At 40.1% G+C, this 23,471-nt stretch overlaps 1 protein-coding gene across 1 annotated transcript in view; it reads right to left on the reverse strand.

The window, feature by feature from the left end:
* The window catches only part of LOC124711862 (vacuolar protein sorting-associated protein 33A), a 118,811-nt gene that overhangs the window by 48,711 nt on the left and 46,629 nt on the right, over positions 1–23,471 (reverse strand). The window contains exon 6 of the mRNA XM_047242099.1: positions 14,017–14,131. Within this exon, the coding sequence (XP_047098055.1) occupies positions 14,017–14,131 (115 nt within the window). The remainder of the gene's footprint in view (positions 1–14,016; positions 14,132–23,471) is intronic.

Below are 23,471 nucleotides of genomic sequence, written 5' to 3' on the forward strand. Positions count from 1 at the left end.
AGAAAGGTATTTTACAGACAATAACTTATTGACTAACAGGAAGAAAACTATGTGTACAAATTTTGAAACAAACAGAACCAACAGAGCAGAGGAACTTAGATGAACTAAAAAAAATTAGTCTTCAGTTCTTCCAAATATGTTATTTATTATTATTAGCAGTATGAAAAAAATAGATTGTAGACTATCATATATCAATGAGTAAAAATATTATCAGTAAACATTACTAAAGACTTATTTCATGCATCAAATGACACATTTCCAAGAAATTTGTTTATTTCTGTATAAATTTTCAACATAAAATGTCAAAAATCATTGCAAAACAGATCAATGGACAAAATATAACTACAACTGTGCTAACATTCTACAAATAGGAGCATGTAATATTTAAAGCCTGAAAGTTCTAGTGAATGAGATGATGAAAAGAGGGATATGAGCAGGCCAATATAAACTTTGTTGGGATTAGTGAAGGTTGGGTTGGGTTCTTTGGGGAAGGAGACCAGACAGCGAGGTCATCGGCCTCATCGGATTAGGGAAGGATGGGGAAGGAAGTCGGCTGTGCCCTTTTAGAGGAACCATCCCGGCATTTGCCTGGAATGATTTAGGGAAATCACGGAAAATCTAAATCAGAATGGCCGGACGCGGGATTGAACCGTCGTCCTCCCGAATACGAGTCCAGTGTCTAATCATTGCGCCACCTCGCTCGGTATTAGTGAAGGTGAACTGGAAAGGAGACAGAGATATCTGGGTAGATGATTATAGGGTAATAACATCAGCATTAATGAATTAATAATATAATCAGTGTTGACACTGTCCTGAATTGGAAAGTAGGAAACTGCCAAAATTGTACTGATGGTTTAAACTAATCAAACAAACACCATTGTACAGGTTTATACACCACATAACATGGTGATTAGGAGGAAATAAAGATAATATATGACAAAACAGAAGAATTGATAAAATATGTGAAATGGAGATGAAAGTTTAAAGTCCTACGCAAAGGGGGGAGAATGGCAGGTACAGTTTTTCAGAGAGCACTCTTCAGCATTAGCCCTTTACTTAGCTTGCATTTATCGTGAAAATTGCCAAGCACAAAATCTCAAGTGACTGGGAGGGAAAAGGGGGGGAGGGGGGGGGGGGGGGGAGGGGGGCAGCGGCAATGGATGATAGGTGACTCCAGCATATAAGATGCGTGAAAGAACAGATCCATAAACTTACATACCAATATCCTGAACATTGGTTTGCAGCAGAATTCTTGAGTATATCCTAAGTTGGAATACAACAAATTGCCTTGCATCAGAAAAGCATCTGTCCAAAAATCAGCAAGAATTCAGAAACCATCACTCATGCAAAAATCAAGTTGCCCTCTTCTCATGCAATATCCTGGGAACCATGGACAAAAAGTAACAAGTGGATTCAACATTCCTAGTGATAGGACCATTCTTGCTTTGTATATACATAAATGATCTGATGGATCTGTGACTGCTGATGAAGCTGTAGTGTATGGGAAATACATGATGACTCAGAATTTCTGTTTGGTGTGACGTTAGTTCTAAATTCAGAAAAATGTAAGTTAATGTAGGTGAGTGCAAAAAACAAACCTCTAATGTTCAAATACAATATTGGTGGTACGCTGTTTGACACAGTCACAACGATTAAATATCTAGGCGTTACGTTGTTAAGAGATATTAAACTGAACAAGCATGTATAGTCGATAGTAGAGTAGGCAAACAGTAAACTTTGGTTTATTGAGAGAATTTGAGGAAAATGTAGCTCATCTATAAAGAAAATTGTATGTACAACACTATTGTGACCAATTCTTGAGTACTGCTTGAGTGTTTGGGATCCCAACCAGGTAGGATTAAATGAAGACATTGAAGCAATTTAGAGATGTGCTGCTTGATTTTTTTACCAGCAAATTCAATCAACATGTTAATATTACAGAAAGACTTCATGAACTCACATGGGAATCCCTGGATGGAAAATGACATTATTCTCAAAACACTATTGAGAAAATTTAGAGAATCAGCTGACTGCCAAATGATTCTACCACCACCAATGTACATTTCATATAAGTATTGCAAAGAAAGATAGGAGAAATTCGATCTCTTACGGAGGCATATAGAAAGTCATTTCTGCTTCACTCTATTTGCAAGTGGAAGCAGGAAAGGGGATGACCAGCAGTCATAGCAAAGTACCCTCCATTATTCACTGTACAGTGGCTTGTAGAACATGTATTTATATTTAGATATAGATGTAAAATAACGAAAATAATCAATTATTTATAATATAACATAAACAGATAGATAAAAAAACTACCCATCAAGCGGTGGCAGGGGAACACACACACACACACACACACACACACACACACACACACACACGAGGATTTAACTACACTCCTGGAAATTGAAATAAGAACACCGTGAATTCATTGTCCCAGGAAGGGGAAACTTTATTGACACATTCCTGGGGTCAGATACATCACATGATCACACTGACAGAACCACAGGTACATAGACACAGGCAACAGAGCATGCACAATGTCGGCACTAGTACAGTGTATATCCACCTTTCGCAGCAATGCAGGCTGCTATTCTCCCATGGAGACGATCGTAGAGATGCTGGATGTAGTCCTGTGGAACGGCTTGCCATGCCATTTCCACCTGGCGCCTCAGTTGGACCAGCGTTTGTGCTGGACGTGCAGACCGCGTGAGACGACGCTTCATCCAGTCCCAAACATGCTCAATGGGAGACAGATCCGGAGATCTTGCTGGCCAGGGTAGTTGACTTACACCTTCTAGAGCACGTTGGGTGGCACGGGATACATGCGGACGTGCATTGTCCTGTTGGAACAGCAAGTTCCCTTGCCGGTCTAGGAATGGTAGAACGATGGGTTCGATGACGGTTTGGATGTACCGTGCACTATTCAGTGTCCCCTCGACGATCACCAGTGGTGTACGGCCAGTGTAGGAGATCGCTCCCCACACCATGATGCCGGGTGTTGGCCCTGTGTGCCTCGGTCGTATGCAGTCCTGATTGTGGTGCTCACCTGCACGGCGCCAAACACGCATACGACCATCATTGGCACCAAGGCAGAAGCGACTCTCATCGCTGAAGACGACACGTCTCCATTCGTCCCTCCATTCACGCCTGTCGCGACACCACTGGAGGCGGGCTGCACGATGTTGGGGCGTGAGCGGAAGACGGCCTAACGGTGTGGGGGACCGTAGCCCAGCTTCATGGAGACGGTTGCGAATGGTCCTCGCCGATACCCCAGGAGCAACAGTGTCCCTAATTTGCTGGGAAGTGGCGGTGCGGTCCCCTACGGCACTGCGTAGGATCCTACGGTCTTGGCGTGCATCCGTGCGTCGCTGCGGTCCGGTCCCAGGTCGACGGGCACGTGCACCTTCCGCCGACCACTGGCGACAACATCGATGTACTGTGGAGACCTCACACCCCACGTGTTGAGCAATTCGGCGGTACGTCCACCCGGCCTCCCGCATGCCCACTATACGCCCTCGCTCAAAGTCCGTCAACTGCACATACGGTTCACGTCCACGCTGTCGCGGCATGCTACCAGTGTTAAAGACTGCGATGGAGCTCCGTATGCCACGGCAAACTGGCTGACACTGACGGCGGCGGTGCACAAATGCTGCGCAGCTAGCGCCATTCGACGGCCAACACCGCGGTTGCTGGTGTGTCCGCTGTGCTGTGCGTGTGATCATTGCTTGTACAGCCCTCTCGCAGTGTCCGGAGCAAGTATGGTGGGTCTGACACACTGGTGTCAATGTGTTCTTTTTTCCATTTCCAGGAGTGTATTACAAGCTTTTGGAGTCAGTGGCTCCTTCTTCTGGCAGAAGAGTTGAAGGGGAAGGAAGAGGGGCGAAGGAAAACAAAGGGAAAGGGGTACAGTTCAGAAAGTCACCCAGAATCCTGGGTCAGGGGAGACATACAGGACAGGATGAGAAGGAAAGACTGATTGTTCAAATCTCATATGATGCAGTCCCCCAACAATCAGTCTTTTCTTCTCATACCGTCCAGTGTGTCTTCCCTGACCCGAGGTTCTGGGTGACTTTTCTGAACTGTGCTCCTTTTCCTAAACCTCTCCACTCTTTTTACTTCACCCCTCTTTCTTCCCCTTCAACTCTTCCTCCAGAAGAAGGAGCCACTGGCTCCAATAGCTTGTAATAGTTAAATCATTTTGTGTGTGTGTGTGTGTGTGTGTGTGTGTGTGTAGGTTCTCCTGCCACTGCTTGGTGAGAAGATTTTTTATCTATCCGTAGATGTAGATAGATGAATGGCTGCTGGAGAGTATTGCTTAGGGAAAAGAGAGGTAGAACAGAGATGTTTCTAGACTATAGCCATAAGTTTCAACTAGACGTAGTGAACGCCCTCTTCCAGAATCACAACGAAAAAGGTGTACATTGGGGGGGAAGCATATGCAGGGAGATATCAACTGAATTGCATCATGATTAGACAAGGATTAAGAAATCAATCATGAACTACAAAGCACACCCAAATGGAAACAAACTAGTAATTATGAACAGCAAATTGAAATAAAAGCACAAAGAATGGACTAGTAGAAGAGGAGTAGAATATAATAAAGAAGGAAATAACCAAACACAAATGAAGAAGCCATCCTCGACTGTAAATACTCAAGCTTATTGATACAAGAAGAAAACATACGAAGCTTAAGAATAAGGTACAAAGGAAGCAGCATATGTTGCTTAAAAATTAAATTAAGTGTTCTCCATGATAAATAGAATGGATGAGAGGAACATTGTAAAGATACTGTGGAAGAAGATTTGACTATAGGAAAAATTCACACATGTAAAGGAAGATTAAAGTAACTTCAAAGAAGTAAACTCTAAAGGTGTTAACCCACTAAGTGCACATGGAAAACATTTATGTAGAAGAGATGGCTGACAAATGGTAGGAGCACATATCAAAGGCCTTTACGGTTGAGAGGGAGTACCACAAAGTATGACAGATGAGCTGGAAGTTATGTGGCAGAAATAGGTGAGATAATAATGTGGTCAGAGTTTGACAGAACACTGAATGATTTGAGCATAAACAAGTCTGCAAGAATTTTTTATACCCATATAGCTCAGAAGTTACTGAGATCTGCAAGAGATGTAGCAACTACAGTTATTTTAATTAGAATGGTGGCTTACCATAATATTTCCATTAAGGCATTATCACCACATTAGTATCAACAGTATCTAAACAGGCGGGGTTGGACAAAAACACGGGTACACCATGAGAAATGAATACTTGAATTATAAAAGCAGATGTTTGCCAAGCTTGCAGGTTGCACTCTCGTATCTGACTACAAACAGTGTCCATGCAATGTCTCATTAAGTTGCAAGTGTCAGCTGTGGTCACAACAGTGTTCTGTGTAGTTGTGGGTGCATTATGTCAAAGATAAGAGAATTTGAATATGGGCAAATTTTTGGTGCTCATATGTTGGGTGCTTGCGCCCAAGCTAACTGAAGTGGTTGGTGCTTTAAAAGGCACCATATTGAAGATTTTACTGCATACAGGGAAAGCATAAAAACATAATCTGCTAAATCACAATGCAGACAAAAGAGTGTGTGTGTTTTCGTGCACGTGTGCGCAATCGTGACCATTGCTCACTGAAGAGGACTGTGATGAAAAATACAATAACAACAGCTGCAGAAGTCACTGCAGAACGGAATGTCACACTCATGAACCCCGTCAGCACCAAAACACAAAGGGAGCTCCATAAGCAGAGAATTGCAGGGCACAATAGAATTCCAAAATCGCTCATCAGTGATGCAAAAATCCAGATAGGAAAATATGATTCTGGACTATGGAGCAACAAAAGGAATTGGTTTGATAAGTCTTGTTACTCATTGTTTTCAAGTTGCATCCGAGTTTATGTCCCAAAGGAAAGCATGGAAAGGGATCAGCAATGATTTGGGAAGCCTTATTGTAGGATTCCAGAGGCCCCCTGGTTAATCTGAAAGGTCGCACTACTGCCAAGGATTATGTGACCATTTTAGCTGATTAAGTCCATAGTACAATGTTCGTTCCCAAATGGTGGTGCTGTATTCCAAAATGATAGGGCCCCTATACATCAAAATAGAAATTGAAGCTGCATGAGAGTGTTACAGCAAGACTCAGCTTCAGGAGTTGGCATGAAATGGTAATTGGATCCTTCTGTCGGCACCACACTCATCTACGGATGTAACTGAAAACTTCAGAGAAAACCACAGTTCAGTTGTATGTAAGTTCCCTAATTGTACTGCAATCATTGGTGGAAACTAATCATCCAACTACCAATTGGTAAAATTACAGTTTCGTTAGTGGTAGGTGTGACAAGCCATCCAGTGAAACATTACTAAATGCCTTCTCTGAAAACTAACTAGAACAGATAGTTCACAACCCCATTCATGATGGAAATATATTAGATCTAATGACAAAAAATATACCTTACCTCTTTGAGGATGTCCTGCTGAAACTGGTATCAGTGACCATGAGGCAGTTGTGGCAACAATGATTAACAAAGGACATACAAGTAGAAAAATATATATTTTCATTAAACCAGATAAATAAGCAGAAGAGTCATACATCAATGAGGAACTTGAAACTTTCAGCACAGGACAGGAGCATGTAGAATAACAATGGCTGAAATTTAACAGAATAGTTGACCTTGCACTGGATAGATACATACCCATTAGAACAGTTCATAATGGGAGGGACACTCCATGGTACACAGTTATTGTAAGGAAATTTCTAAAGAAACAGACTACTGCAAAACAGATGTGAAACAAAGCAGAGGGCTAGAGATACAGAGATGCTTGGCTGTCAAGAGTGCAATGTGTGAAGCTTTCAATGACTACTGTAACAGAATACTGTCAAATGACCTTTCACAAAACCCAAAGAAATACTGGTCATATGTAAAGGCTATTAGTGGCACCAAAGTTAGTGTCCAGTCACTCACAAATGAGATAGGGACTGAAATTGCGGTTAACAAATGAGAAGATGAAATGCTCGAGTCTGTTTTCAAATGTTCCTTTAAAAAAAAAAAAAAAAAAATCCAGGAGAACTGCCCCAATTAAATCCTTGTACCACTGAAAAGATGAATGCAAATTCAATCCTCCTACCACTTAAAAGACGAGTGAAATAAGTGTTAGTGTCACTGGTGTTGAGAAACAACTGAAATCATTAAAACTGGACAAAGCTCTAGGGCCTGGTGGAATCCCTAGCAGATTCTATACCGAATTTGTGGCTGATTTAGCCCCTCTTTTAATTATAGTCTACTGTAGATTCCTCAACCAAACAAAAAAGTGCCTAGTAGTTGGAAAAAACACGTCACAGCCATCGATAAGAAGAGTAATAGAAGTGATCCACAAAACTACTGTCCAATATCCTTGATGTCAATTTGTTGTAGAATCTGTGAACATATTTTGGGCTCAAACATAATCCGGTACCTTGAACAGAATGACCTCCTCCATACCATCCATAATGGATTCTGGAAACATCGTCCATGCTAAACCCAACTCTCACTTTTCTCACAGAACATACTGAAAGCTTTGTATCAAAGACAGTCACGTACATGTAGTATTTCTTGATTTCCAAAAAACATTTGACTTAGTACCACACCTACGTTTATTGTCAGAAGTGTGATCAAGTGAAGTTTGTGACTGGATTGAAGCCTTTTAGGTTGGAAGGATGCATAAATTATCTTGAATGGAGAGTCATCAATAGGTATACAAATAACTTTGGATGTACCCCAGGGAAGTGTATTGGGATCCTTGCTGTTCAGGTTGTATATTAATGACCTAACAGACAATATTAATAGTAACATCAGGCATTCTGAAGATGATGCAGTTGTCTGCAATGAAGTACTATCTGAAAGAAGATGCATAAATATTCAGTCAGATCTTGATAAGATTTGAAAGTGGCGAAAAGATTGACAACTTGTTTTAAATGTTCAGAAATGTAAAACTGGGCACTTCATGAAACAAAAAAAATTGACTATAATATCAGTGAGTCACAGCTATAATTGGCCAACTCATAGAAATACTCGGGTGTAACACTTGGTAAGTACAAGGGCTGGATGCAAAGTAGTGGTAATACTTGTGTAACATTTGGTATGTACAAGGGCTGGATACAAAGTAGTGGTAACACTGCTGTAACATCAGACTGGTGAGTCGACAAGCTGCAATTTGTGTTGACACAATGAAGGCCTGTGAGAAGAGATTGTACAGCGAGTTGGGACAGTACTGTGTCAATCTATTGCAGCGTATAGACGATTTAACATCACAGCAAGTCAAAAACCCTAATATAACATTTACAAAGATATAGCAATGTTCTAGGCTCAAAATTGAAGTGGCATGAGAGAGCATGCAAATATGTTTCCAGGGACTCCCAGCACTGCCATACATCACACTCGCACCATGGGTTAAAGCATTCAGATTAGACACAGATAATGTGAAAGATCCCCACATGTAGAGGACAACTCCACATGGTGGAGAACGCAGTTCAAATTATTGCTTCCTTGTTGGACATTGATCGCCACTGGATTGTGTGCGAGGCAGCAGCAGCAGCAGCAGCAGTTAAAGTATGCCACAAAACTGTGCTCCACATTCTGCATGACGTTCTGGGGTACTGCAAAATTGTGATACACTGGATATCTCATGAAATGTCTGAGGTGCAACAACAGCACTGCTATGCCATCACACAGGATTTGTTGGGCCACTACCAAAGGGAAGGTACAGATTTTCTTCGACACTCCGTCATTATCGGCAAAAACTGGGCACACTCGTCCAAACCAAACTTGAAATGCCAATCCGATGAATGGAGGCATCCCGGTTCTCCTCATCCAATAAAAGTGTGCGCCACATCAAGCACTTTGAACGTGATGTTCACTGTGGCATATGGTGTGATGGGGTAAAATTGTATCATGCTGTGCCACCAAGGAAGATGATAGTTGCTGCACACTACTGCATGTTCCTGCACCACCACCTCCATCCAGCATTCAGGCGAAAGCTGATTAATAGTACCCCATCATTTTGCATGACAAGGTATGATGCCACACCACTGCTGGTATCCAGGACGTCTTGAACAGCTGGCAATGGGAGAGTCTGGAACATCTACTGCACTCAACCTACGTGGGTTCTTGTGATTAGATCTCTTTATCAAAGTACAAGAACCACTGTGAGGGATCCAATACAACACCAGAGATGATGATATCCATGCTATAGGGCAATCAATATGGGACATCAATAGGAAGAGACATGCAGATGGTATATGACACCTTCTGCACATTTGGCAAAAGGTCATAAGTAATAGGGGCAATTATATTGAAGGTGTGTAACTGTAACTACTTCTTTCGATAAAGTCATTTCAGGGAAAAAATAATAGTTCTCCTTATTTTATCCAGCCCCTGCATATGCAATGGAATGATGATCATATAGGCTCAGTTCTGAGTAAAGTAGGTGGCAGACTTCGGTTTATTGGTTGAATACTGGTGAAATGCAATCAGTCTACAAAGGAGATTGTTTACAAACCGCTCATGTGACACTCTATAATATAGCTCTTGTGTGTGGGGTCTGTATCATACAGAACTAACAAGGATATTGAAGTATACAGAGAAGTGCAGCATTAATCATTGTTGAGCTTTGGGAGAGAGTCACAGAGATGGTGACGAAACTTGAACTGGCAGACCCTTGAAGATAAATATAAACTATCCCAAGAAAGCCTTGAAATATTACTGTATCTCATTGCTACCTATCAGAACCCCTCGGAGAGCATTAAAGATGAACACCAGTCCAAATTGTCCATTAGATACAAAAATAACCACTATTTCAGTATACATATAATTCGAAAACGATGCTTTGTTGAAACCATGTGTGTAAAAGCCACCATGTGCATTCTGAATGTGCCAAAAGCATTTAACACTGTTCTTATGTGAGAAACACAACATAAATGTAAAATTAATATTGTAACTAATCAAAAGAAATAGAGCACATGGTCAGGATGTACCAGTAAACCTATCATTATAAAATTACTACAGCAAATTAAATAGAACATATAAATAAAGCACGTTAATTGAATCTCCGATATATGTTAGCACTAAAATTCAGGCACTAGTTGATTTGTTATAAACAAATTTAGAAATGTAATTGTTACCTGTAACATAATTAGTAAGAAAATGTTATATTAACTCGTAACTAAGTTGAAAATAGGTTCACCTTGTTCAGCACTGAGATTGTAAATTTTTAGCAATGTGTAGCTCATATTCGGTTTAACTTTCAATTGTAATTTTACATAAAATTGTAATTTGTAATGTAGGAGAGTTAACAAAAGTATAAATAGAGGTCATGCAGGCAACTTGGGGCACTCGTTTTTTGGCTATTGTTGCGAGCATAAGTATTGTAGGCTCACTAGTTTGTTGATTGTTGTGAACTCTGTGTCGTCTGATGTCAACTTTGGGTACATGTGATGTAACCGGTACAGTTCACCAGGCTCGGACACCAGAGTCCTGGAAATATATTGGTATTAAAACTGCACTGTACTTTGGAATTTATTTGGGAGTCTTCCGCAATCCTTTTCATAGGCTGCACAGCAACGAGACATGAATCCTGGAATTTTACAAAACCCCGAGAACTAAATAACTCTCAATGTTGGTAGAATTGACGGGAAAACAACAGTGCATCGACTGGGCATTTCACTCAAAACATTTGCAACACGGAGGTGGAAAAATATAAACATCTCAGCCTACTTACAAAGTTTAAAGGACTGGCCTTAAGTGATGACTCTAGGAATATAATATAACCCTCTACATATTGCCACCATATGAACAATCATTCTTCCCACACACTGTATGTGAATGTAACGACGAGAAAACCTAATAACTGGTACAGTGGGACATAAACTCTGTCATGCACATCAGAAAACTTTGCAAAGAATAGAGGAAGATGTAGATAATCACGTCATTCAAGAGTGGTTCTGTGTGCATGAAGATTAATTGTCACATCTGCCTTGGCCATGATGGTCATCAGATATCAGTATTATTGGGGTTTTGTGGTCTACGTTGGAGAGAAGGAAGCATGATCGCTATTCACCTCTATCATTGTTACCTGAACTCACTGTTACCTTGCAGGAAGTACAGCATAAGATTCCTTTGAAAACCATACAGGACCTGTATTAACCCATTCCACGATGGCTGGAAGCTGTTCTGGAATCCAACAGTTTTCGTACAACGTATAAGGCATGGTAATGCATTCTGTTTTAGGTGTTTCCACAATTTTGTCCACCACCTCTACATAAATACCATCTGACAACAAGTGTGCCAATTCGCAGAAGAACTGAAAGTAATTCTGAGGATGTATTGCACAAAGATTAGTTTAATTTCAAGAAAGGAAAAGGCAGGAGAGAGTTCTCACATTTCATTTAATTGTGGACGACTGGATACCTTCCAAGAATTAGCGGTCATAGAGGAAGTCTTTTATAATGTAAGGTGGAATAAGGTATTCGCAATCTTTATAAGAATGGGGCTAAAATGTAAAGATGGGTGAATAGTCTGCACTATCTACTGTAACAAAATCAGCAGCATTTTGTACTGTCAACCCCAACAGAGAGCAGAGGAGCAGAAGTGGGTTCACTAAAGGGGAGCAGGAACAAATTCAGCAATGCTCATGTTGTAGTCAGATATATTTACTTGTCTCAAACAGAATACAGGGATGCTATAGGCCCACTTTGTAGGCAGGATAGATGTCAAACACATGGACATTGAAAGTGATACATTGTCAATTTCGCCCACAGCACAGTGTGGATTGGGGCAGAATGTTCTTTTTAGGCAGACAGCTCAGCAGAAGCTGACTTATGAATCAGTGCTGGCAATGCAGTCAAACCTCAAGGCCACTTAATGGATGGTTGCATTAAGACCCTGCTTGGCAGTGGTTTGAAGTGAAATTAATGTCACCCAGGAACTGGCCCTCAACGTCTGGCTGGCAGCTTCTGTCGATGTCAGTATGGAATAGTAAGGTCCTAGTTGGACACTTGAGCCAGTTGGTGCCAGATGCAGGACCGTATGGCAAGCAGTCCCACTGAATGACATTGACCGATGTCTGTTTGCACCAGCAGACAGTGACTGAGCAAAGACGCCTCTATGAACCACACGATGGTAGTCTGCTCTACAGTAGTTGCCACCTCAATGTGTGTTGTCTTCTGGGCAGGCTGTATTTATACCACCTTACCCCAGCTTTTTGTAGTGTAGATGCCACAGGTGTCATGTAGTCACCATGTCAGAATGCTAAACTGACATCCCGGATTTCTGTAACACCACTGGTTTCTGAATGTGGGTTGTACCAATGTACTGGGGCCTGATGGGAGAGGTAATGCTGAAACGGCTACTCACAGCAATTTGTGGTGGATATGTGGTCATCCGACAGTGAGTTGGAAGATCTACAGAGTGGTGTTACAACACAAAATCTACAAGGGAGTAAGACAAGGCTGATTTTTTTAAAAAAAAAAAACAATATTAAGAATAAAGATGCTATTTTTCTCCCAAACAAATTTATTTGTTAATATATTGCTCTTTTAAGGGTACAAACTTTTACAAACATCACAGCCACGTTTTAACTCCTTCTAGCAATAGGAATTGTTAAGATCTCTAAAATACCTATCAGTCTCAATCATGACGTCCCCATTTTAGTGGTATTTTTTATCTGACTATGATTTTGTCATGTTTAGACATAAGAGACTGAAGTCATGTGAATATGGTGGCTGAAGTAGCAATTCTAAAGGCACTAACATAATTCTGTGGTGAAAACTATAGATGAATGTTCTGGTACACTGTGCTGAAATAGGACCTTTTTTCTTTGCCAAATGAGCTATGTTCTATCCCAAAACACATTAAGTGTCCAATATCTTTTTGCAGTCTTCTCCAGTGATTGCTTTTTCTTCTTTCTTTCTTTCCTCCTTTTTCTGTTTATGGGTATCACACTCTTCATATGCTGATAAAAAACGTCATAACTTTTCCAGCTGATGGGACCATCTTTGCTTTCTTTGAAGCAGAAACCTATCAATTTTATTGTTGTCTGGTTCTAGGTTAAAACAACAAATCAGCACAAAAGATCTCTGGATCTCCCTAAAACAGGTTCAATGTGGAAAGCGACCTGCCTCAATGTTCACCATCAAAAATGGCAACATTTATTGGGCCAACCATTTTTTCGTCATTTTTGCCCATCTAGCTGTCATCATTGATGGCTAAGTGTCACCAAGAAAAGCATCCAGTTTTGTATTAACTTATCACCAAATTTCCTTTGTTAAAGTGAAAATCAAATCATTGGATGAGACTGCACTTTTTCCATTTCAGAGAAAACCATCAAAAACTTACTGAAAAAAAAAGAAAAAAAAAAGACCTGTTCAAAGGACTGGACTGCTTATTTAAAAAACAAAATGGTTTAAGGTTTAACAAAGCAAAGATGGAAGAAATGCAGAATACTGTCCTGCTTAACATCAAAATTAGGAGCAATATAATAGTGAGAAGTAGATCGGCACAAGTGAAGAAAGTTTAATTCAATAAAAGAGCTCTGTTGTTGCATACACATATACACTGATATGGAAATGAGAATTAAGTTCCTGAAAGTCTACACTTGAATCAGGGCATTGCAGGGAAGTAAATTGGGGGCCATCAGAAATCAGGTGGTGATGAAACAAGGAAACTAAAATCATTTGAAATGTGGTGCTAGTGGAAATCCCTTACTAGAAGAAGGGATTAGCAGCACATCTGCCACAGTAATCAGGAATAATTATTCTGATAATGGAAGTAGTGGCAGTAGTAGTAGTATTAGTAGATAGAAAAAGCAGCAAAGGAAGACAAGGACTACAATATGCTAAAGAGCTTGTTAGATATAGCAGTTACACAGATATGATGACCAAAAGGTAGGAAGAGATCAAGGACAGCATTATACTAGTCAAATGACTTTAAAAAATAAAAAGTTGTAGCTTTTCACTACATCCTTGGTAATATCACGCTACCTGATTTCTGCAAACAATTCTTCAGCAGAATTAAGAATAATATTTTTCTTTTCTCCCACAAGTCCGGGACCATCATCAGGCTTAGCAAATTTTTCAGCTGGCAGCTGCACAGTGCCTGCAACAAAATATAGCTTAAAGAGGTAGAAGATAACAAGTAACAAATTAGGAAGTGAGTTTCTTTCCTCAGTATGTGCGTATGCTGAGTTGGCTGAATATGCATCTACAAATAAACTTGTAACTTACACATGAATCTCATTCTATAAAATAAGGACACACACACACACACACACACACACACACACACACACACACACACACACACACACTTAAGATTATTTTCTCTTTTGAAATACACATCAAAGAAAATTTACTATTGATTTTTTCCTCATAGTCAAGTGTATTAATTTACTGGGCAGTTTTTTAGCACTTTTGACAACAAAGCATTCACATTTTGGGCTGCAACACATTTACATTAATTCCACTTTGACAGCCAAATGGTGGGAAAAATATGGTTCATTTAAGGATGAATGATGACCTTTTATATCAAGTGTGAAATCTAATGGTTGTAAATTTAAGCCGAGTATGGGATCCATTCCTTATCTCAGTAATATATTCCAGTCCTGTCTGACCAGTAGTTTCCAAACTTTTTGCAACCTTTGCCAGTTTGTAATGGAGCCAACCCCTCCCCCCCCCCTTTTCTTCACAGTTTCACTGCAGTTGAATTTGGCCATGTATACAAACACACTTATCACACATTTTATAATAATGAAGCTACTTTTTTGCAAATTTGATATTTTTAACAGATTAGCACCTCTTGTGAAAATTACCAAAATGGAATTTCAGCCAGTCAATAACTAAAAATAGATGTGTGTGTGTGTGTGTGTGTGTGTGTGTGTGTGTGTGTGTGTGTGTGTGTGGCGGGGGGAGGGGGGGGAGGGAGGGAGGTAGGAAGTTCGTAAGCATAAGCCAATTTTGGAAAGAAAGAATAATTTATGCTTAAATTACAACTGATTAAAATCAAAAAGGAAAATAGAAGATACATATTAATATTTAATGGTCATAATATTAATGTAAAATCCAAATACAATAAAATTGAAGTAAATGAAATAATAATAATGTTTATTACAATAATAATAGGAATCTGTTACTAGTAGCTCTCTTTTGCCTGATAAGCAGATGCTGATATCCTGACACTGGACTCCATCTTCATTAACTGAAGTCTCAGGCTGCTCATCTCATATTCCTAATTTTACTATTTATAGAGACATGCCATCACTTTTGATGTCTGCAGGTCTCAAAATGCCTTTATCTTGGTTTCACTGACTACTCTAAGCTGGACAGCACAAGGAGATAAAGATTAGCACATCCTACCCACAGTACTCAATCTGTGGACCAATATTAGCAGACCTGGCATCTAAGACACTGCTGGAATTGTAGGAAGTGACTGATGAAACAGACGGACTTGTGGCTTATGTTGATATAATGGTGATGTTATCTGGGGACTCCAGACAGAATTTTCAGAAAAAGGAAACTATGTGCTCTCAAAGATGCAGAAATGGAGCAGGAGTGACAAACTAACAAAAGCCGCAAACATACATTTATGTGGTTTAAAAGCAGTATCATAGAAAGGGAAGAGGAAGAAGGTAAAGATGAGACGGGAGATCTGACACTGCGAGACGAATCTGACAGAACACTGAAAGACCTAAGCTGACACAAAGTCCCCGGAGTAGAAGATACTACTGATGTATTTGGGCAAGCCTGTGTGCAGCTGGTGTACAAGATTTATGAGACAGGGAAAATATTCTCAGACTTCAAAAACAATATAACAATTACGATCCCGAGGACAAGAACTGCAGACAGGTGTGAATATTACTGAACCATTAGTTCAGAAAGTCATTGTTGCAAACTACTGACACAAATTATTTACAAAGCAAAACTGGTAGAAGCTGACTTAGGGGAAGATCAGTTTGGGTTCCGAAGAAATGTGGGAACACTCAAGGCAATACCAACCCTGCAACTTCTCTTAGAAGGTAGGTTAAGAAAAGGCAAAGCCATGTCTACAGCATTTGTAGATTTAGAGAAAGCTTTTGGCAAGAGAGCTTTCGGCGATGTTGACTGGAATGCACTCTTGGAAATTTTGAGGACAGCAGGGGCAAAATACAGGGAGCTAAAGACTATTTACAATTTGTGCGCAAACTAGTTAGCACTTGTAAGAGTCAAAGAGCATGAAAGGGAAACAGTGGTTAAGAAGTGAGGCAGATTATTCAATCTGCGCACTGAACAAGCAGTAAAGGAAACCACAGAAAAATTTGGAGAAGAAATTAAAAGTTCAAAGAGAAGAAATAGAAACTTAGGAGGTTTGCTGATGACACTGTAATTCTTTCAGAGAGAGCAGTAGAATGGAATGGACAGTGTCTTGAAACGAGGATATAAATGAGCATTTACAAAAACATAAAATGGGTTATGGTATGTAATCAAACTAACGCTGAAGGAATTAGATTAGAAAATAAGGCACTAAAAGTAGCAGATGAGATTTCCTATTTGGACAACAAAATAACTGTCTATGGCCCAAATAGAGAGGATATAAAATGCAGACTGGCAATGACAAGAAAAGCATTTCTGAAGAAGAGAAACTAATTAATACTGAAATAAATTTAAGTGTTAGGATGTCTTTTTTGAAAGTATTTGTCTGGAGTTAAGCCTTGTACGGAAATGAAAACTGGACAATAAACAGTTCAGACAAGAAGAGAACAGAACCTTTTGAAATATAGTGCAAGTAGTTACCAATGAATTAAGTTGCAGTAGATATCTGAGAGATGAAGAGGCTTGCACAAGATAGAATAATGTGCAGAGCTGCATTAAACTGGTCTTCAGACTGAAGATGACGATGATGTCACCACTGTGTTCAATAACCAGATAAAACCTCAATGACACATAGCACTGTATTTAAGAGTTTTCCTCAACAACAGAAAAGATCCTTCAGCACATGTAGAAACCACATGCCAAAAGGCAGTTACATAGCAAGGGCTGGCACTGCCAACTGCAACTTACCCCTGGGGGCTACAAAACACATAATGAAAGTGCTGGTATAAAACACAGCCACCCAAAAACATACAGACTGAAGGGTGGTTCTTTTAAGGACGATGGGAGAGTTCAGTATTATACCAGGATAGACACTCTAGATCATTGTGGAAATATGATTTGCTGACCCCACAACAAAATATTTTGCTGCAACATAAAAACTCCGATAAAGTACAAGAAATTACAAGTTCAAGAATAAACAATACATTATATATTTTTAACTGGCATCTTGACAAATGGCAGATGGACTGGGATAGTGCAGATACAGGATGCTGAGTACACAGTCTCCTCCCGAACATCAGAGAAAATACTTCAAACAAATCGCACCATTTCCAACAGAGGTGTGGGTCATTTTATACTAGGACACACTCCACAGCCCCAGACCTTCTACATAATGGGAAACAAACCATCAACACTGTGTAACTGTGGTGGTTTAGGATCCTCTTAGCATGTGGTTATCAATATGCTCTCTCCAAGAGGAAGCTAGGAGAGATGAACAATCTCAGGGCAAAATACAACTGTTAATTAGGAATACTGATACATTTAACTTAATGAATATTGTTACAAACATATCTAGGAATGAACTAAACAAGTTCAAAATAGTTATTCAAAATAGAAACACAGGTCTGAGTAATGTTAAAAATTGGTTAAGGAGTGAGGAGATATTTAAGATGCCAATGATGGAGACGGTGAATGATTGGCAGTAGTGCCACTGGTTATTGAATGAACACTGTCAGATCAATTAAGTATTGTGTCTGTTGTATAATAAGATATGTAATTGCAATTTCATTTAATATAACTACATTAGTAACTAGTTGTAGGATAGTATTTCATCTGAAAAGGTTAGCATTATGCTGGGTTATCAACAACTACACAATTAATTATAATTACAATATTAAATGGTATTTAAAGTAAAAGTATCAAACAGATTGTGTACGAAATCCATATGGAGCTGTGCTGGCTCGACACATATGAAGGCAAACAGTCAACAGAGGGCCACTGACACTACAGAATACAAACAGTGTATGTAACGACAATATTTACAGAAAAAGCAGAGGTAACTATAAGTTCCCAAATAAGCAGCAACCAGTCGCAAAATCATGTTTTCTTTATTTACTTTTGCAAATCGATTTCAACTGATTAACAGCCATCATCGGTGCTACAAATACAAGAATAAAAATAAAAATAATTAATAACAGTGACCAAATGAATAAATGTGCATAAAGCATATCTAAAAACAAAGATGATGTAACTTACCAAACAAAAGTGTTGGTATGTTGATAGAGACACTAACAAACACAAACATAAAATTCAAGCTTTCGCAACCCACGGTTGCTTAATCAGCGCACACACACACACACACACACACACACACACACACACACACACACACACACACATCCATCCGCGACTGATGGCGGATGTACAGAGGCAAAGATGTTGTTGAATGACAGATGAGGTATGAGAGGCGGCAACTTGAAATTAGCGGAGGTTGAGGCCTGGTGGGTAACGGGAAGAGAGGATATATTGAAGTGCAAGTTCCCATCTCCGGAGTTCGGATAGGTTGGTGTTGGTGGGAAGTACCCAGATAACCCGGACGGTGTAACACTGTGCCAAGATGTGCTGGCCGTGCACCAAGGCATGTTTAGCCACAGGGTGATCCTCATTGCCAACAAACACTGTCTGCCTGTGTCCATTCATGCGAATGGACAGTTTGTTGCTGGTCATTCCCACATAGAAAGCTTCACAGTGTAGGCAGGTCAGTTGGTAAATCACGTGGGTGCTTTCACACGTGGCTCTGCTTTTGATTGTGTACACCTTCCGGGTTACAGGACTGGAGTAGGTGGTGGTGGGAGGGTGCATGGGACAGGTTTTACACCAGGGGCGGTTACAAGGGTAGGAGCCAGAGGGTAGGGAAGGTGGTTTGGGGATTTCCTAGGGATGAACCAAGAGGTTACGAAGGTTAGGTGGACGGCAGAAAGACACTCTTGGTGGAGTGGGGAGGATTTCATGTAGGATGGATCTCATTTCAGGGCAGGATTTGAGGAAGTCGTATCCCTGCTGGGGAGCCACATTCAGAGTCTGATCCAGTCCCGGAAAGTATCCTGTCACAATTGGGGCACTTTTGAGGTTCTTCTGTGGGAGGTTCTGGGTTTGAGGGGATGAGGAAGTGGCTCTGATTATTTGCTTCTGTACCAGGTTGGGAGGGTAGTTGCAGGATGCGAAAGCTGTTTTCAGGTTGTTGGTGTAATGGTTCAGGGATTCAGGACTGGAGCAGATTCGTTTGCCACGAAGACCTAGGCTGTAGGGAAGGGACCGTTTGATATGGAATGGGTGGCAGCTGTCATAATGGAGGTACTGTTGCTTGTTGGTTGGTTTGATGTGGACAGATGAGTGAAGCTGGCCATTGGACAGATGGAGGTCAACGTCAAGGAAAGTGGCATGGGATTTGGAGTAGGACCAGGTGAATCTGATGGAACCAAAGGTGTTGAGGTAGAACCTCCACCTAACCTTCGTAACCTCTTGGTTCATCTCTAGGAAATCCCCAAACCACCTTCCCTACCCTCTGGCTCCTACCCTTGTAACTGCCCCTGGTGTAAAACCTGTCCTATGCACCCTCCTACCACCACCTACTCCAGTCCTGTAACCCGGAAGGTGTACACGATCAAAGGTAGAGCCACGTGTGATAGCACCCACGTGATTTACCAACTGACTGACCTGCCTACACTGTGAAGCTTTCTATGTGGGAATGACCAGCAACAAACTGTCCATTCGCATGAACGGACACAGGCAGACAGTGTTTGCTGGTAATGAGGATCACCCTGTGGCTAAACGTGCCTTGGTGATGGCCAGCACATCTTGGCACAGTGTTGCACCATCCAGGTTATCTGGATACTTCCCACTAACACCAACCTATCAGAACTCTGAAGATGGGAACTTGCCCTTCAATATATCCTCTCTTCCCGTTACCCACCAGGCCTCAACCTCCGCCAATTTCAAGTTGCCGCCTCTCATACCTCGTCTGTCATTCAACAACATCTTTGCCTCTGTACTTCCGCCTCGACTGATATCTCTGCCCAAACTCTTTGCCTTTACATATGTCTGCTTGTGTCTATATATATATGTGTGTGTGTGTGTGGGGGGGGGGGGGGGGCGCGCGCGCGGGAGCGAGAGTGTATATACCTGCCCCTTTTTCTCCCTTAAGGTAAGTCTTTCCGCTCTCGGGATTGGAATGACTACTTGCCCTCTACCTTAAAATCCACTTCCTTTCGTCTTTCCGTCTCCTTCCCTCTTTCCTGATGAAGCAACCGTGGGTTGTGAAAGCTTGAATTTTATGTTTGTGTTTGTTAGTGTGTCTATCAACATACCAACGCTTCCGTTTGGTAAGTTACATCATCTTTGTTTTTAGATATATTTTTCTCACGTAGAATGTTTCCCTCTTTTATATTCAATGTACATAAAGCAACGTATAAACAATTAAATGTATACAGGCACATTAAACCATTTAAAATACACATACAAATTTACCTTTCAACGAATATGAGTAGTAACACTGTCTTAGGCAGAGGTTAAACATAAAGTGATACATCGAGAATTGACTATGACAACAAGAAACCAAAAGGGGGCACTGCGAAGCAAACCCGCCTTCTATGCAAAAAGATACAGCTAAAATAAAAATGAGAAGAAGAAATGACATACAAAGTGAGGTAAAATATAATGATAAAATACTGAAATATTTACAAAAAATGGATATATTGGCAAAAATTTTGTCAACCACATAGTACAGTTCTATACGCCAAAAAGCGATTGTACAAACTAGTAAAAAAGGAACAAACATAGGTGAGAAGCACACCACAGAAAAAATTTTTAAAAACTTTTGAAAAACTTAAAATTATTATCGAAGACATAAAACGGTGTTGGCATCCATCTAGCGTACAGTTAATGATATTCAGGAAGATTCGTTGAAAGGTAAATTTGTATGTGCATTTTAAATGGTTTAATGTGTCTATATACATTTAATTAGTTTTATGTTGCTTTATGTACATTTATTCATTTGGTCACTGTTATTAATTATTTTTATTCTTGTTCTTGTATTTGTAGCACCAATGATGGCTGTTAATTAGTTGAAATCGATTTGCAAAAGTAAATAAAGAAAACATGATTTTGTGACTGGTTGCTTCTTATTTGGTAATTTTATGGTTTACAGTCACTGCACTACTTGAGAACCACATGGAGACCACCATTTGTAACTGTAAGTGTACATTGTTCTCCTACTATATGTAGATAAAACGTCAAGATATAGCAAAGTACTTGCAAACTGAAATATATCAAACAGAATTCATGAACACCACAATGATAAAATCCGCTACAGTTGTAAAAATTATTTATTTCTAAAAAAAAAAAAAAAAAAAAGGACACAGCCCAGATTCAGGACCTGTGTCCCATCTTAAGGTGCATCTGCAAAATTAAAAAAAAAATGGTTCAAATGGTTCTGAGCACTATGGGACTTAACTACCGTGGTTATCAGTCCCCTAGAACTTAGAACTACTTAAACCTAACTAACCTAAGGACATCACACACATCCATGCCCAAGGCAGGATTCGAACCTGCGACCGTAGCAGTCGTGCGGTTCCGGACTGCGCGCCTAGAACCGCTAGACCACCGCGGCCGGCCTGCAAAATTAAAAATGAATAATAATACCTATTCACATGGTTAAGACAAAGCTAAACAGAACCATCAATAATTCTTAGGAAAAAAAACATACATACATTAAAATGTGAATCCACAAAGGATGCATAACTGAGGTTAAAATACTTGTCTTTCTTCATGCGGATCCATGTGTGGCACACCCCTAAGCCTGGACTGATAAATTTTGTAATGGGGGATTTGGATAGTTGGCCCATTAACACTTTACATATTTAATTCCATTTAACAGTAGTTTCCACTCCTCTAATCAGGGACCGTTGTCCTTTTATGTAGGTCCTCCTCTGCAAGAGGCTTTCCTGCAGACCTAGGATTGAAGAGGATATTCTGCTGCATGCCATATATCAGGGATGCACTATTTTTAACAAATTTTGGCCTATTTTAAATTAAGTTATGTATTCTTTGTGGACTCACATTTTAATGTACATATAAGGGTTTTTTCTAAGAGTTTCTGTTTGTTCTGTTCAGCTTTGATTACTTTAACCATGTGAATAGGTATTATTATTCATACATAATTTTGCATATGCACCTGAAGATAGGACACATGTCCTGAAATTGGGTTGTGTATCCCTTTTTGAAATAACTAATTTTTACAACTGTAGCAGATTTTATCATTGATGATGAACCAGTTGTGGAGAGTCGGTCAAAGAGAAAAATTTGTCAAAACCCATGAAGTTGTTTTGTGTTGTGTCTGGCAGCTGAAGAGCCAGGCTGGCTTCAGCTGGCCGAGACTGAGGTCATGCGCGCTTTTGTGTGTGTGTGTGTGTGTGTGTGTGTGTGTGTGTGTGTGTGTGCGCGCGTTTGTGTGTGTGTGCGTGCAAGCACGTGTGTGTGTGCGTGCGTGCGTGTGCGTTTGCTTGACAAAGGCTTTTTTGGTCGAAAGTTTATTTTGTAACAGTCTTTTTGTTGTACTTATCTGCAACTCAGCATTTACGGTGAGTAGCAACTATACTTTTCATAATATTGTTATATACCATCCTGGATTTTCCATTGTTTAATTTTATCAAATAAATCTTTAAGATGGACAGTGCCAAAACAACATAGTTTGGCTATACCACAAATGCTTACGTTATCAGATTATAAAAACTCGCCTACTGTATCAAAACATCCATAGGAACCTCACACACACTTTCCACTACATAGGCACTTGACCTCAGTGTACAGGAGAATACATTCAAATTCTTCAACAATTTCTTGACAGAGATTGTGAAACAACACATGTTCAAAGAATGCACTTTTATCTTGTTCACAGCATTAATGATAAAGTGCAGAGATTCATTATCTCTTTCACTCACACTTTTGCAATGAGGGGCTGCAGATTTTAAATGTGTTATAAAACAGTGATAACAATCAGCCATGTATGCACCTCCGTCTGTTGCTAATGGATTTTTTTGTTTCTTCCAAAGGTTTCTTGAATACATGTGCTATTAATGTAGGTTTGGCTTTTTTAACCTATTTACTAAGTCATAGAGTCAGTACTGCCAAGTTTGTTCCTACGTTTCTCCGGAATCCTAACTGGTATTCACCAACGTCAGTCTCTAAAAGTTTTTCCATTCTTCTGTCAATAGCAACAGTCAATATTTTGCAGCCACAACTTATTAACTGACAGTTTGGTAGTATTCACTCCTGTTAAAACTTGCTTCTTTTTGGAACTGGGATTATTACAGATT

This window comes from Schistocerca piceifrons, chromosome 8 (assembly GCF_021461385.2).
Source record: "Schistocerca piceifrons isolate TAMUIC-IGC-003096 chromosome 8, iqSchPice1.1, whole genome shotgun sequence".
Lineage (NCBI taxonomy): Eukaryota > Metazoa > Arthropoda > Insecta > Orthoptera > Acrididae > Schistocerca > Schistocerca piceifrons.